The sequence below is a fragment of the Grampus griseus genome, assembly GCF_964374135.1.
Source record: "Grampus griseus genome assembly, chromosome: 3".
Taxonomy (NCBI): Eukaryota; Metazoa; Chordata; class Mammalia; order Artiodactyla; family Delphinidae; genus Grampus; species Grampus griseus.
Window position 1 is genome coordinate 45,586,328 of NC_139019.1, and position 17,702 is coordinate 45,604,029.

At 39.8% G+C, this 17,702-nt stretch overlaps 1 protein-coding gene across 5 annotated transcripts in view; it reads right to left on the reverse strand.

Annotated features, from left to right (window-relative positions):
• Nucleotides 1-2,573: 2,573 nt before the first annotated feature.
• The window catches only part of PDE4D (phosphodiesterase 4D), a gene marked incomplete at its 5' end in the record, with an annotated part of 1,122,552 nt that continues 1,107,423 nt past the window's right edge, over nt 2,574-17,702 (reverse strand). For all 5 annotated transcript variants that reach the window (XM_082650735.1, XM_082650738.1, XM_082650736.1 and 2 more), the window contains 7 exons: nt 2,574-7,493; nt 8,212-8,394; nt 8,889-9,011; nt 10,377-10,531; nt 15,082-15,181; nt 16,437-16,601; nt 17,450-17,548. In XM_082650735.1, coding sequence (XP_082506861.1) covers nt 7,080-7,493; nt 8,212-8,394; nt 8,889-9,011; nt 10,377-10,531; nt 15,082-15,181; nt 16,437-16,601; nt 17,450-17,548 — 1,239 coding nt within the window. In that variant the 3' untranslated portion in view covers nt 2,574-7,079. The remainder of the gene's footprint in view (nt 7,494-8,211; nt 8,395-8,888; nt 9,012-10,376; nt 10,532-15,081; nt 15,182-16,436; nt 16,602-17,449; nt 17,549-17,702) is intronic.

Genomic DNA, 17,702 nt, shown 5'->3' on the forward strand with positions numbered 1-17,702 from the left:
TGCACTCCGTTCGCAGCTCATATAAGGCCGGACAGGAAAGGGAATGTACTTCATTTGCGGCTTGGGTCCTACTGACCGTGGCCAGCTCTCAGAGGAATTGTCTAGGTCCGTCTTTTTTTTGGACTATCTTGGGGAGTGGCTCTGGATTTTGGGAGGGTGGTATCCTTTGTATCTGTGGTGGGCGTAAGGGGTTCCCAGCCTCAGCAGGCACCATGTGCGTGAGAAGGAAGCAAAGAGCCCAGAAACTGTAAGGAACCACTGCAGTCTTGACAACACCCAGGAGTGGTGTTTCTGCTCGGATGCAGGTGAGAGCACTTTTATGTTGGGAGGGAGAGGGGATGTGCTAATAAAGACAGAGATGGAAAGTCCCAAGACTGGCTGCAGGTGAGAGCACTTTTATGTTGGGAGGGGGAGGGGATGTGCTAATAAAGACAGAGATGGAAAGTCCCAAGACTGTAGTAGGATGGGGACGTAAAGCCCATGTTAATTGATGGAAATAAAGCAAGCAGGGTATCCTGCACACTTGAGTGCATGGGCTGAGATTTATACCCATTACAGAGTCTGACATTGCATATTTGGAGATATGAAAATAGCTACGAAAGAAACAGCCCCCAAGTCAGAAAGCTGGGAATGCAGAGGTGGAATTCCACTAAAACAAGGCTCTGTAAGCAAGAGCATCCCTGCTGGGGGTGGTGCTCTCTGGCGACAGGGAAGACGGTTTTCTTTTCTTCTGTGGAATGTTTTACTGTTGTGGGTTCAAAGCTGTGTACCTGAGGAGATGTTTCCAGTCAAAGACCTAAACTCAGGTGGGCTCAGCACACCCAAATTGGCCTAAATCAGCATGGGGGGACGAGTGGGGAAAAGAAGGCTGCTCGTTCCTTTGTCCCAGAGTCTCACTTTGGGGACGTAAACTGAGGAAGGGGACTTGGGCTTGCTCAGGCCTTCCTGGATGGCACGATTTGGTCATCTTTAGGCTCTAGTCTCTGTCGTTCTCTGCGGTGTTGGGAGGAAATGGTGAAGAGGCTGAGCACAGTCTTTCTATTGAATTAACTGTACTCTAGTTACGATTTAGGGATTAAACTTTTGCTGATTTCTTTACTCTCCTCATCATGAAAACTGATTTTCTGCCATTCAGGGAAAAAAAGGAGAAATTGTGAGGAAGAGGCAGAGTCTTTAGTTAGCAACAGGGTAGAAAACGGTAACCTCTCTTTATCCAGGATCTTGACAAGCTCAAAAATTAAAAAACAGCCAGAATATTTTTATGGTATCAACCCTAATGTCTGGATCACCAGATTGAATTATATCCAATATCAGCTTGGTGGCTATAGTCAACAAATATTATTTATTTATTTATTTGGTTGCGTTGGGTCTTTGTTGCTGCGCATAGACTTTCCCTAGTTGCGGTGAGCGGAGGCTACTCTTCATTGCAGTGCACGGCCTTCTCATTGTGGTGGCTTCTCTTGTTGTGGAGCACGGGCTCTAGGCACGCAGGCTTCAGTAGTTGTGGCACGTGGGCTCAGTAGTTGTGGCTCGCGGGCTGTAGAGTGCAGGCTCAGCGCACAGGCTTAGTTGCTCCGCGGCATGTGGGATCTTCCTGGACCAGGGCTCGAACCCATGTCCCCTGCATTGGCAGGCAGATTCTTAACCACTGCTCCACCAGGGAAGTCCCTATTCAATGAATATTAAACACCTACTGTGTACCAGGCAACGTTTTAGGTGTGAGGGATACACCGGTGAGCAAAGACTCTACTCTCATGAAGCTATGTTCTGGTGGGAGAGACGGACAATAAACAGATGCATATGTCAATTTGCGATGTGTTATAGAGGAAAGAAAGCAGGGTGAGGGATTAAAGAGTGATGGAACAGGAGTGTTTTCCTTCCATTTCTCCAGAGGTCTGGAGCTCATCTGCACCTCAGGACTTTTGCAAATGTTTTCTCTGTCTGGATCCTCCTCTTCTTTGTGTCAGCTCTTGCTTTTTGCCAAGTTATCTCTCACGATCCTTCAGAGCTCAGCCCCAAATCGCTTCCTGAAGAAAGCCTTCTCTGGCCCTCCAGAAGAGACCAAGGTCAGGTTCCTGCTCAGTTGCAGCACCTGAGCTTCTTTGCTGTACTGAGGACACTGACAATGCTGTGTATGGGATGGTTGAATACCTTTGTCTCTTCTAGACCGTAAGCTCACAAAAGCAGAAATGATGTCTCGTTCCCTGCTGAATCCTCACAACCTTGTAGTCTGCAGAGTAGGGACCCAACAAATAACTGTGGAGTATCTGAATAACTTTCAGGATGCCAGAATACTCAATTAGAGAAGTCCCCTTCCCAAGGCTGTTTACAAAACACTGTGCTTAATGTTGTAGGCCATTTACATAATTTTGGCATTTTTTTTCTGTAGCAAGATTAATCTACATAATTTGGTTTCCTTGGACTGTGACTATCCATAGTAATGTATGACGTCACTATCCTCCTCTATTCCACCTTAACAATCTCCATGGCCCTCGGGAACCTGTGCTGACTGAACTACAAGTTAAAATGAATAACCTTTTATTTGTAAAAGATCGAGTCACAAATAGGCAGAATCAACCCATGCTTTTATTTCCATTGCATATAAAAATTTCATATGAAGGTATTGATGTACAGTACTATCCCCATGGGCTGTAAGAGAGGCTATGAAACCACTAAAAGAATCATCATTTGTAATGCTCACACACAATTTACCACTCCGAAAACATATCCAAAGAAATCAAATTAAAAACAACTAAAATCAGTAAGGATGTTTTTTTGTAATTATAGTGTCCCCGTTGTACTGTTTAAAACAAAAGTAATCAAATTCCTTTGGGCCAGGGCTGCTAAAATCTACAGTTTGTGTCAAAAAAAAAAAAAAGAAAGAAAGAAAGAAAGAAAGAAAGAAAGAAAGAAAATAAAAGGAGGCTCATTTTTTCTAGAAAAAGAATCTCTCCTTCCACTAAGTCACACATCCTGAGGGCTGGGCCACTGGGAATTTTTCATAGCTTTTAGGAGCTGTGCAAGGTTGAATTTAAAAATTCTAAAGCAATGCAAGTTTTGCTGAAACAGATTCTAGAGAATGGTGAATCCATTATGCCGTGTGAATTGGCATCATATAAAACTTTGTGTTTAAATACATGGATTTACGTAAGTAAATTTACGTAAGTAATACGTAAGTAAATTTACGTAAGTAATACGTAAGGAAATTTGGTTCATCTTAGTTGAAGGGTTAAAAACATGACCTTTTTCATATTATATATTTCCTTAACATGACAGGAAGCCAGGGAATAAATTACTAACACACGTGACCTACGGCTCTAATTTCAAATCAAATTCGTTTGCCCATGTGCTCTAGAAGCCAAAAAAGACTTTTTACAATCACTGGACAAGAATATATCTTCCCAGTAGTGTTTGAAAATAAAAAATCAAATGTAACTAACTAACGTAGCTCAGTTAGTATCTGATAGGGAAAAATCACCATCATATATGCCATGCTGCTTCATGGCAAAAAGTACCTAAGGGCTTGTCTCTCAAAAGGGTCTCAGAATGCTCCAGAGGTTGTCTGTGTTTCTGTAAAATCCAGCTGTTGCCAGAAATCCAACAGATCAAAGCTCAGATGTGAAATGCCCAGCCCTAGCCCCACCACTACCTAACTTTCAAATGCAGCAAAACAGAAGAAAATATTGATTAAAGTTAAGGCACAGCCCTGGGACCAAAGACCTGCAGCTATGTTTTCTTAATTTTATATACCTTTATGTATTTTATAGTTTTCTTGAATCTTCCATAAACAAGCTCTAAGGTGACAAGACTATTTTATAGAAGAAAAGAAAATGTACAAGGAGTATGTATACACACCATTCATTCTCTCACCAAGAGTTTCCAAATATATCAACACCATCCCATTGCGGGATGATGTTTTAATAAGAACTGATAATTTACAATTAACATTACAGTATGTACATTACAATAAATACATGGTTGTAAACAGACAAACAAGACTGTATTACCGGTAAGGTCATTTGGTGAGAAAAAAATGCATGGCACAAAAAATAAATAATGCATTCAAAGAGTATCATAAAGCTTTCTGTAAAATCCACTTCATTCAAGTTTTTTTTCCTTGTCTGCAATTTGTTCTATCTACATTATTTTCTTGTGAATTTTAAGTGACGTTAAAGAAAATTAAAACAGCATTATTGTGTTTAGTAACTTGCAAGCTGAAATGTACTGGTTTTATGCAAACTTGGACATTTTCTCCCCCGTACAGTACCCAGATATTGCATTTTCTTATGGCATTTTAGGAAACGTAAAGTCACTTGTAAAAGGATATTCTTTTTAAAGCGGTGTATAATTCTGAAGCACACTTTGGCGAAAGGGAAGGGAGAGGAGAAGTATATTGTATAGTGCACTAGTCCCTATCTTTTGGATATTATGTCTCTTCTACAATTTGATTGTCCATCAGTGGATATCTTTACAACATGTGACCATTAAAACCCAACAAATTGAAAAAAAAAAGCCTCTCTTTTTTAGTGCAGTTATAAATCTTTTCAGGTCTGGATTTGTTTGTGACATATTGCTGGTTTTTTTTTTTTTTTTCATTATTAAGATTCTAGGCACTCTGTGGGGGAAATACCAAGCATTAGGGAGGGGAGGGAATGAGAATATTTTGGAGAAAGGAATAAACACTAGATTCTTTGCCTTTTCCTCTAAACCTCCATCAGGGACAAATAAAATTAAAATGGAAACAAGTTTCCAAATATTCTTGTGAAACCACTTGCCAAAATAAGACTTTCTTTGAAAGTCTGGTTTTTACAGGGGAAGGAGGGTGGAAATCTGATAATTAATTGGTCAATTCCTATCCTGTGCTCTGTGTGAAAGATCAGAGCTACATAATTTTTCTATCCAAATTTCTAAGCGTCAGTGGATCTCAGGGGATTAAACTAGTATGTTCAGCTTGGGTCATTTCCCTGGCTGCTGACTTAGTGATTAGTCCCCAGATGGCTTCTTTTGACATCCCCAATATAAATGTTTTTCAGGGTTACAATTTTATGTAGTGTTTTATTTATTTTCCGTTTGGTCTGATAATCCTTTAGCCTCTACTTGGGTTCTTGGATGTCGCTCTAAAAAATGATTATTCGGGCTCCAAACTCTTCACAGAGACGGTAAACACTTTATTAAGAGCTGAAGTGGGAAGGAAGTCCAAACTAAAAAAATGCCCCAAGATGCCAACTGAACGTAAATACTGGGAATCAATCTCTAAAATTGTAATACATTTCTTGATGCTAAATTTAGCCAACAGCGATCTCTAATGTCTGACTTATGCGGAATCTTCTTACCCAGCCCAGTATTTTAAAACGGCATTATATTGCCAAATCTCTGGTGCCAGGGGCATCATCAACTTCTTTCTGTCAGTGTATTTAAAGAAGTTCTTCTCCACAAGACATACTTATGGATCAATGATAACTGATAAATCAAGTGCTACATGTTACATGGCTGTCCTTTAAGGAAGAGTCATTGCTACACTTAAAATCACTTCTCAGGAATATTCCTCATACAGTTCTTAATCCCATGGTGAAATCAGAGAAACAAAAGAGCATTCATTGTACTGGTCTTCATTAATATATTCTGCTAATATTGTTAAAAAATTACCTAGCTAGCTGTTAACGTTTCTTTGTAAATCAAAAGTAAAAGCTAGTCATTATATATGACCTCATGGCAGAAAAGAACGCTAACTCTAACTTGACTACCTGTTCTTTGCATCAGTCAGCATGGTGGTGATATATCTGATAAGACCCCACGCAGTGAACGTGGACAGAGGTTCAAACACACACTGGTAATGAAGCAGCACAAGGGGGAAAAGTTCTTACTATGACTGTGAAAACAAAAACGAGCATGAAATGTGTGGGTTATTACAGAGACATGCACTTGTGAAATGAGGGTCTATCGCCACAGCAAAATGTTCTCAGAAGACGCTAAGTAGGAAAATATCTAAAAAGGACTGACCATTTTAGCTACTGGGTATTTCTATATCTCTCACTTGCTTCAGACAACACCAACTGATGACTGAGTGTCCGTGAGGCTTGAGACACATTAGACAGGATGCACATCAAAGTATTATGGAACAAGTATTCACTTTGCACACGGTGAAGAGAAATGTAAGTGGGGAGCAACTCTGCATGTCTGAAAGGAGTGAAACGAAAAGCCAGTAAACGAAGACCTACAAAAAGGGTTTCCTGCAACATAAAGTCAATTTTTGTTTTTAAAATATGGAAGTCATTGGTATATAAAACAATGGGTCACTACAAATCAGTTAACTGCTATGAAGTCTAAGGTGCAAGTAAAATTTGTAAATTAGGTTTATCCAGTGTAGCACAGATTTGTACTGAAAACTTGCAAGTTACTCCTTAGAAAAAAAATAACCAGTGGCAGATGAAGTTCTGAACGTAGTTTTTTAAATATAATACCTCAATACATTTAATAATAAAAGTAAGCTCTACAAAAAATCTGTTTTACATATCATACAAAATGTAGAGGTCAGTGCAGCTCACTGAACCACACTATTCAGTCAGGTATCAGGAAGACTTGAAATTAGAAAATTATGCAATTTCTGTGGCTCATCTTCTTCCTGGTAACAGCTTCACAATGTGTCCTGTTCCTGACCCATCTGTCGCTTCACTCCGTCCATGTAATGCCTTCTTTCTGCTGAAAATATTGCAAACAAATAAAAAGGAAAAGAACCCCCAAATCATCTCAACTTTTGGGCTGCCTGATGAGCCACACTCCCTAGAAAACACTTTGGAGTTGATTTTCTCTGCTTCTTCAGCTCGACCGAGCTGCAGTCTTCGGACACTGCCGTTCGTGGAGATGTCCCTCTCGTTCTGATGACATGGAGGTGAAAAAACTGGTGACGATATTCCTGAGCGCTAGACTGAGTCGTCAAGGTCAGTTTTGTTCCGCAAACGTCCTGGCAGATGACAGTGAGGTGTGACCGTAGTTGTGGCATGTGACATGCACTTTGGAAACAATGTTTCTACTTAAAAAAACAAAAAACACAAACAAAAGGCATGGAAGTCTCTGCCCTGTTATGTGTCGGGCGAGTGATCGCCGATGGCACAGGCCTCGGGCTGGCTCTCCTCCTCTCCCACGGCTTCCTCTTCCGCCTGCTCGTCCAGGGGGATTTCGGTGGACTCCGAGTCTTGAGTGCAGAGCGTCTTGGAGTCACTGCAGCTAGTGTCTTCTTCCACTTGACTCCCACTGTCCTTTTCGGTGTCTGACTCACCGTCCTCCTCTAAAGTCAGTTCAAACTGGAACTTCTCGGTTTGACCCTGCCGGCCCTCCTCCTGGTCATCCGGTGCCGGGGAGGGGCTCTGAGGAATCGTGCTCTGGTACCACTCACGATTGTCCTCCAAAGTGTCCAAAATGTCCTGGGCGTCAGGATGGACCAGGTCTGCCCACGTCTCCCAGAGAGGATGAACAATGTAGTCTATGAAGCCCACCTGATTAAAAAAAACAACAAAGCCGATTGGGACTAAGAAACAAAGGAAGAGGTTAACGAGTCTCCTCAAATGTAACTAATCGATATGTTGAATTAAATTTTTATATATGATATATAGAATTTACAGAAAAATATATAAAATATAATATGCTCTGCAAGTATAACACTGAGCTGAAGACTACTAACCTTAGTCTGGTAAAACAGGCATTATTTTAGGTAGCAGACCAATAAAAAAATGTCATTACTAGCTGGTAAAAACTAGCTTCTCGAACTCTGAGTCCAAGAGTCTGTGATGTAAGAAAACCTCCAGTTGTTTTACATGGCAGGACCTGGCTTGAGGCTGAGACTTTATTTTAGAATAGCCCATGCGTAGGTAAATCCACAGAGCTGAAATAATGCCACGTACTCTATATGGATTCATATAACTTTATTCACTTACGAACTGAGATAGCTGAAATAATTCTACACATACGAATATACTCTATACATATAGTCACGATGAATGAATATACTGTCCTATGAACGTATATATGACTATATGAATATAAATTCTAAGAATCGAAGAATTTTTTGGCTTGCAAACACTAAGGTGGACATTGAGCTTGACAAAAGAAAGTAATTAAGAAAACCCAATAAAATACTGTGTGACATGCATACGGCGTAACCAAACGTTCCGTGTAGTTGTGTTCTCTCTGAAAGCTTTGTGCTTAAGGCATCACCTGTGATTTTTCCACAGAGGCATTGTGCTTGTCACACATGGGGCTTATCTCCATGCCCCGCTCCCTCTCTCGGTCCCCTTGGCGGAAGAACTCCTCCATGATGCGGTCCGTCCACTGGCGGTATAGCTGCAGAGGCTTGGTTGGGTTGCTCAGGTCGGCACAATGCACCATGTTCTGAAGGACCTAAAACAGATCAATGCCTTCTCTATTTAGCAGCTGCTCCATTTTTACTAGAAATTCACATCAGATGACGGTGACACTTAAAAATACATGTAGTATAAGAGTCGTGCCAGACAGCTCGACCATGGTGTGTCTGTGTGAAGTTCACACCTGTATTAATAGTCCCAAATTAGGCCACTTCTACTGCATCTAAGTATCATGAGAGAAACTGTTCACGTGCATGGTTGATTAAATTCAGAGCTGCTTAAGTGGTTGGTTTTGTAGGATGTTACTTTTTTTTTTTTTTTTAACGCATTTCCACTTGAAAAGGCCAACAGGATTTTATCTGGTTAATTCTCAAGATTAAGAATTTGGATAAAAATCCTGCTTACAGCTACTAAAATTATAAGTTGGAGAAAAGGAGACATAAATCTTATCTAAGCTAGACACACAGACACGTGTACACACACACACACACACACACACACACTCAGACACAGCAAATTCGAATGCTTTACCTGAATCCTATCAGAATAATTATCAAGAAGAAGAACTCCAGAACTTGTCACTTTCTTAGTTTCAACCATAGTTTTCAAATCAGCCAGCAGATTCATGTGCTTTGACATGTCTGTTGCAAGTACCTTAAAAGACAGAGTATTTTTAAAAAATTTTTATTGCAGTATAGTTGATTTACAATGTTGTGTTAGTTTCACACGTACAGCAAAGTAAATCAGTTATACAATACATATATCCACTCTTTATTTTTTAGATTCTTTTCCCATACAGGTCATTACGGAGCATTGAGAGTAGAGTTCTCCGTGCTATACAGTAGAGATATTTCTTTTCTTTTCTTTTTTTTAGCCACACCTCTTGGCATGTGGGATCTTAGTTCCCTGACCAGGGATCGAACCCGTGTGTCCTGTAGTGGAAGCACGAAGTCTTAACCACTGGACCGCCAGGGAAGTCCCATGCACATAAAAATATCATGGAGAACGTGAGAAGAAATGGAGAACCACTCTGTTGTCTAATAGCTGTGTGTGGGAATCCTTTACTGCTTCTTGGGGCAGAGTCTTCTCCCCTTTGCTATCACTTTCCCTGGAAGCCCAGATACATGTGTGCAATATACAGAAACAGTAGGCACTGGCAGCCACTTTCATAGTGATAGAAAGGGATATTTCCATAGATAAGACATCATCGTACGTTTTGTTTGTTTGTTTGTTTGTTTGCTTTTGCGGTACGCGGGCCTCTCACTGTTGTGGCCTCCGGACACGCAGGCTCAGCGGCCATGGCTCACAGGCCCAGCCACTCCGCGGCATGTGGGATCTTCCCTGGGCCGGGGCACAAACCCGTGTCCCCTGCATCGGCAGGCGGACTCTCAACCACTGCGCCACCAGGGAAGCCCCATTGCACGCTTTGAAGTTTTTCTATCCCTTGTGCTAGAAAGTGGTTACTGGACTACGATGGAGTGAGTCAAGGTTGCTTACAGAGTACTTCAGAAACAATATTCTGGTCAATTTTCTGCTTATCCAAACCAGATAATACCTGCCTTTCTTTGTATGTACAAAGCTTAACAGATTAAGTTTTTGACAACCAGAGATATTCGTGTGTCTCATAATCACTGTGAAAAACATGCATAGAGAAAAGACTAATGTCATGCATGTTTCTACATGGCACTTGTGCTGAAAGAGATTTTTTTTCCAGTTTTTGAATGGAAAAAATCCATTTTTTTAGCCAGCTCCCTGTGCTTTTGTTAGCCATCTCTGTCTGCCACCAGACAGGAGGAGTTCAGAAAATAAACCTAGAATGAGGGTAAGCTGTCATTATTCTTAGCCCCAGACTGTTAGCAGTAGAGCATCATTGCCAGCAGCAGGGCCAGCCTCTGGGACAAAAAAGGCAGCATTACCTTGAAATATACATGATGCTTTCCCTGATAGTCATCTCACTCTTTTTTCTTTTTAAAAATACCATGCATCACAGTTCTCTTTTTGCTTTTATCAGTTACTTACAATATCAATGACCATCTTCCTTAATGACTGTCTTTGCTTTTTGGTCAAATTCTGGAAAATGTCGCAGTTTTCTTCCTGAAGCAACTTAAAGCCCACGGCCAAATGATGGTTCTCCAGGACAGAAGAATCATTGTACATCAAGGCAAGCTCAGAGTCTTGAAAGAAAGAGAGAGAAGGTTAGCAAAGCCATTTATGCTAAGTTTATCTTATTCTTCATATTCTGAGATATTTTGGGTTTAGGAAGCAATTTCCCCTAAACGTCTCTGCTCGCATTCCCATTACATGACAACACCTAGGAGAAAGTCTGCTAGTTAATGTAGCCACAGAAAGATCCCTGGAATCTTGGGAGTGTATTCTAATGCTCTCGGCACACGGCAAGTCAGTTCACCCTGTGGCTTCAGCTTCCTCCGCTATAAAGGGAAAGAAGAGTTAGGCCAGATTACCTTGAACCTCCTCTCCGGATCTGCCAGAGGCAGCTCCGTAAGCTCAGCAGAAGAAGACATTATCCCTAACATTTACAACATGTCCAGAGCATAGAATGTTTATTCCTGACAACTGCGGACCACCTACCCAACACTGTATGTAATGTAAAGATCACGTGACTCAGGATTATTCGTGCTCTGAGAAGGAACAAGAACAGCTTGGAACACATGAACGATATCAGATTTGTTCATGCTTGTGCTTATTTGGTTCATAGTATAGCTTTGAAAGGCAAAGCTTTATTCATTTTTCCATTTCCTTTTCCAAGTATCTTGGCAGTCACTATACACATGTATACTGCCCGTCCCAGCTGCATGTTCAGGGCTTCACACAGAGACGGGTGTTTAGCTGCCTACATTTCTCCAGAGTGAAGATTCTGCCATTCCCCCACAATTGTCCTGGACCTATTTTAGGTAGTGACAAATCCTGCCTCTTTCCTAGTTCCTATAATAGCAGACTCAGACCTATAAGGTAGTCATCAAAAAAACCTGACTGGTGCTTCATCCTGTTGCCACTTAAGTCACTGTAAAGACGAAAAGCATATGTATTTGATCTTTCTTCTGACTCATGTGTGGAAAATATATATTCTTTTCTAATAAAGAAATACCCAATACTATTCAATGACTATTTTAAAGAAGCTAGGGAGGACGAGAGGGGTTCAAGAATATTTTGACTGAAATCCTATGATTTTAGGTTTATACAGAAAAATAACATTCTATTTATAAGCTACAAATATAGCTGTGGAAAGCTTATTTTAAAATGAGATCAGTGAAATAAAGTGTGTGTACTGTCGCTAGGTCCAGCTCCACCTTCATACAGTGAAACGCCTCTGCTCTTGAATCTCAAAAGTCATATGCTTTGAACACGACTACTGTGTTCAAATGTGTGAGGAGATCTTTTCCCCCCAAACCCAGGCATCTTTGCTATAAACAGAAAGTATTCGTTTTCCAAGTAAAATTTACTGCTATATATGTTTTGATGCTGCTTCACTGTTTCAGAAAATAATGCTGTTATGTGAAATGCTTTTTTTAAGATAAATCTCCCCTAACGTGTTCTATTCAATATTTCATGATGCTATTTACATTTTATGGATTTATTTACATAGTATTGTCCTTGAAAAAGACTTATGCAGCTTCTCACCTGGAATTTCCACTTCTTTACATCCTATTCAGAGTCCCCCATTCCCCTACATCATATATAAAAGCTTAACTGACTCAAAACCTGCAGCATGTTTACAAGGAGTGTACGTGTCATTAACAGCAAATCATTTGGTGCCTAAAACTAATACAAGCAGAATGATTAATGAAAACTGTCACCACAACTAAGAAGCAGAGGTGTCTCTGGCCTAGGAATCAGCCAGGTGAGCCCCAGTGCCCCTCCACCACGGCGAGCCATGCAGCCTCCCTTAAAATAGGACAGGTGACCTCCCATCTACAGGAAGTCTGATCTGATGATTCCAAGTCTTTATTACGAGAAACACAGATTCAGCCTTTGGCTTTGGACAGGTTGGCAGCGCCAGCTCCAGGCTAAGAGCCGAGAGTGTGCTAGCCTGAGCCACTGATGCTCAAACAATCCCCAAAAGAAAGAGAAAGCACAAATTTAACGTCTATAAAAAAGGGTTTACTGTAAGCTAAAAATAATCACATAATTCTGATAGGGTATTTCATAAGGCTATTTCTTACAAGTTTGCAAGTTATTAGAGGGACTCCCTTAGAGTATGCTGTGAAGCTAAAACTTACTTGTGTTACTGGCTACTAAGCCTCTTCTGAGTCCTGAAATAAAATGATGGCTGGCTTGATCCCTCGTTAACAGCTAACTAAGGCAGTAATTCTCATAATGCCCTGGGGTTCTGATCAACCCTGGGATAACTTTCATCTACCAGGTGATGATGCTCATTCACTCTTTCAGATATAACACAGCCTCATCACACCCCACCGTCAAGGAAACATCAGCAACCCAAAGCTGTTGACTACCCTGTGTTGCTGAGGCCCCACAGAAAAGGAGCTCTGCACAACATCACTGAATAACAAAATGCTTCCGGAAACATGGTCAGTTACCCTTCCACCTCAGGCAGATCATCAGCAAAATGACCTTAATAAACAGACACCCTTGGCCACTGTCCTGTATGCATAATTACCCCCTACATGTCTCCATCATCTATTCTCAGTGGCTCTCAAACTTCAAAGGGCATCAGATTCATCTGTGAACTGAGGCCTTGCTAGTTTAAACTGCAGACTCCATGGGTACTCTGATGCCAGCCTAAGCCCACTTGCCCTTAGAGGGTCCACAAGAAAGAATAATAGAGTTGGTCCTCATTTTTCTTGAAAAATTTATCAGAGTACTTGGAAGACAGTGACTTTATTATCAGTTGTTTTAATTTGTTCTCTATTCTTAATTCTAATGTTATAATATGGGAACATACAATATTATATATAATAGGATGCAAAGAAAACACATAGGTCTGATTTTGGTATTATTAATTTAAAGAAAAAATGCACACCTTTCTTAATAGCAAAAATTAAAACAAAATTTATATGTATTTGTTAAAAATCTATAAAATTAAGAACATATCAAGACATACATAAGAATCAAAAAAATGAATCAAGCCAGGATAATAAAAAATTGGCAGTGTACCTTTTACTATATGAACTTCCTGTTCTTTACAGAAAGGACACAGTCGACCCTAACCAATGATACAATGTAAACTCATGTAGCTGCCTCTAATGTATATTAATATTTATGTGTCAATATATAGTAATGTTTTGGTGACTCCTGAAAGTACCCCATTATAGGTTCTCATAAGGTGGCTGAAACATGAAATGTTATCCTGTCTAATCCTAGATAAATAAGTTCATAAACCAGACTTCTAAAATGTACTGACTATCCACACATTTTTGGAAATCCATGACTTTCAATCCTCCTATACATGAGTGAGTTACTAAAGTGCATTTTGTTACAGGGCAGTCCAGAGGCTATTAAAAATATACAAATAGGTAAATAATCCAAAAGATCTGAGTTAAAGCTCTCAAAACAAGGCTATACTTAAATTCTCTCTTTAAATCTGGCTGTGTTGTGAATGAACGGTGAAGGCACAGATGCTACTGGAGCTAGATTGCTGTGGGGCACGAGGAGACTATTATCCACAACTCACGGCAAAGAGGAAAGGCAAACCCTTAACAGATATGAAGAACATTAACAATTTTGAACTTTATTTTTTCACATATAAAACTGACTTTATAATGTTAATCTACCATGGTGTGAGGGAATTTAATAATGAATGGTACACGTAAATTATTTACCAGTTAACTTCAAGTACAGAAAGAACAGAATTTCTGTAAAGCTTAACCTCTTTGCAAAAGCCTAGCTCAAGCACCACTAACATTCCCTACAGAGGTTTTCCATGCAGCTGTGTCAGAGGAGTCGCACACTGAAGAGTCTACTGCTCTTTATATTTCCAAATTCAGTGATGACTTATTTTATGAAATGTCACCAGTGAGAAAAAATTAATGGTTAAAAAAATATTAAATAAAAAGAGATAGTCAAAAGAGAAGTTCCTACTGCCCTCAGCAGGAGATTTAAAAAGGAAAGAACAAGGACTTCCCTGGCGGTCCAGTGGTTAAGACGCCACGCTTCCACTGGTAGGGGGCAGGGGTTCAATCCCTGGTCAGGGAACTAAGATCCTGCATGCTGTGCCGAGAAATTAAAAAAAAAAATAATAGTTTAAAAAAAATAAAATAAAGAAGATATTTCTAATAAAAAAATAAAATAAAAAGGAAAGAACAGGGCAGGGCATGGTGGTGGAGAGGGAAAGAGGAGTTACAGCCTCTGGAGAGGATTAAATGACAACCTACAGAAAATGACAAATTTAACATTTATTCTGATAACTTCTTTTATTTGAAACTTTAGGAGCAATCTAACTATCTACATCTTTCGGCAAACTTTCACTTTTGATTACCCTTGTCTACTAATATGGTAATACATTATTTCTAGAGAAGTACTGGAATGCATGTTTTTCAAACATCATATGCCTCATGGGATATGAATATAATTTTTAGAGCTAGACTACATTAACATATGCTATCACTGAAACGCCTATCTGCACATCTCAAGAGAACATTATGGCTCTGGAAACATAAAGACTCTCAGTCATTCTATAAAGACTCTCAGTCATTCTAAAATGTACAAAGGAAAATTTTTTCTGCAAAAATAAGTATGCTTTACTTACTTGTATTGATCAGAAACTGATTGGACACACCAGGATGATCTACATCATGTATTGCACTGGCAAAAATTGCTGCAAGAATCTCTAAATCTGTAAACACAGCCTGAAAAAATCCAGACAATATCTGATTTTATTATAACTCATGATCAAACCTTTTCCAATGGTTATATTTTTTAAAATATTAAAAAATGAGCATCTACAAATTTTTTATAGAAAATAATAGCTTACTTTAAAAGTATTTAAGATGATGTTTAAGGATATTCTGAAAATGTGCATAAAATTAATGACATGAGCAATTATTTTCTTTTCTTCCATTCTAAACAGGGACTCTCAATCTCAGCAAAACTGACATTCGGGGCCGGATAATTGTTCGTTATGGGAGGCCATCCTGTGAATTACAGGATTTTTAGTAGGATCCCTGGCCTCTACCCATGAGATGCCAGTAGCATGTACCCCCGAGTTGTGACAGCTAAAAATGTCTCCACATATTGCCAAATGTCCCTGGGGGAAGGGAGGAGTACGAGTAAAAGGGAAAATCACCCCCAGCTGAGAACTCCTCACTCAAACGATGACATATTAACAGTTTTATAATGAAACAATCTGAACTATAAAATATATTAGCAAAGAGAATCACTCTCCCAAACAATGAAGGAAATGAAATTGCTTTACTAAACATTTAATGGAACAACTTCATAGGATCTGGTAACATTAAAGATGTGTTTCCTTCTAATAAGTTCTATGAAAAATACCAATGCATTGCTAGTATTGATATTTTATAAAATAATCATCTTTGAACTATAAATGAAAAAATCCTCAGGCTAAATTCCCAAAAAACCCCACACTAACTGAAAACTGAGGAAGCCAGATTTGCTTTGTGGAATGTCCACTAGATCATTTCAAAGAAGCAGTATCATAAAACACAGGAATCCCTAAATCTTTTTTTTTTTTTTTTTTTTTTTTTGCGGTATGTGGGCCTCTCACTGCTGTGGCCTCTCCCGTTGCGGAGCACACGGTCCGGACGCGCAGGCTCAGTGGCCATGGCTCACGGGCCCAGCCGCTCCGCGGCATGTGGGATCTTCCTGGACGGGGGCACGAACCCGTGTCCCCTGCATCGGCAGGCGGACTCTCAACCACTGCGCCACCAGGGAAGCCCCCTAAATCTTTGATTAATTATCACAGACAAAATTCATCAAAGACTCAACTGTTTATTTACCACAATGACATTTCGCTCCCATAACTCAATAATATTTCTAGTGAAGTCGATTATTGTTTGCCCTGTGCACCCTTCAGTATAAAAGTTGAAGAAACCATTATGAGTGGCAAGTTAGTGTTTTCAAAGGTTTAGAAACCAGGTTTACCTCCAAAGCAGGTGTAGATAACAGCACGTGTGTTGACTGGACGACGTCTGCAGCGTGAATATTATTGTGGTAGGCCACATCAGCGTGGTAATGATCTTCCAGGGTCATTAGGTATGTAATTAAAGTGTCCACTGGAATTTTAAATGTTTTTAATAAATCCCGTTCCTGCGGGAGAAGAAATTCTCTTAACATTTTGTCCTTATAGAAAAGATTTTCCATACAGTATGTTAACAACAACAAAATATCACCCCCAGTGTCGCCTATGGATAACCCAGAAATGGGAGTAGCACTCTCTCAATGTCTAGTGAAGACAATGAAAACCCTTGGGAATGATCCAGGGACTTCAGGGGCAAAACCAGAGTCGACTTGTCCTTCTGGAGCCCAGCAATGCTTTTCTCAAGTTATATGGTGTCAGGAATGAGCTGCCAACTATCAAAGTATCTGTGTCCCGGGATCCTGAAGGCAGCTTCAGTACAACACCAATGACAAGGATACTGGGTCAAAACAAGTGAGACACAATATCCTCTCGAGGGTTGGAGCTGCCCTTCCAAGTCCCAGGGTGTCTATAGCTGCAACTTCTCATATAAATCCTAACACTGAACTGGGGAAAAAACTTGACAAGAATGAGAAACCGATGTGAAGAAGAGAGCAGTCCACAAGACAGTGACTGAAGAAATTACATACTAAGATTAGTCAGCAAAGGGCTTATTCAATTTGTAAAGTTAGCACTCCATTCTCTATGCAAGTCAGGATCACGTGGATGATTTTTAAACTATTATTTTAATGAATTGCTTTAATTTGCCCACATCACATCTTTTTCTTCAATGGAAAAAATAACACAATTGATTTGTGTTTTACCCATATGATAACCTTTCTGTATCCTTATGTTGAAAAAAGTTATCAAAATAAGTCAAAGGGGGTAAGTAGTGAAGAAGATAAAATGCATGCACAATTCACAGACTGGACGTTATGACACAAAATAAAAGAGAGGTGATAGAACTTAACTGCATTACCTGAAAAATGGTGTGCATGATAACAGTCAAAGGCCGGTTCCCAGACAACTCTGCTATTCTGAAAACGTGAAGACCCCATTTGTTCACATCTTCTAGTTCCTGGGGTTAACGAAAGATAGAACAAATCTGATTGCAGAAGTAGAACAGGAAACAATGAACACAATCATTTAAAAATTACTGACTTCAATGAAAAGATCATTAAATTAAAAAACAATTCATTTTAAATGTAATGATGCACCATGTAAGTACAGGC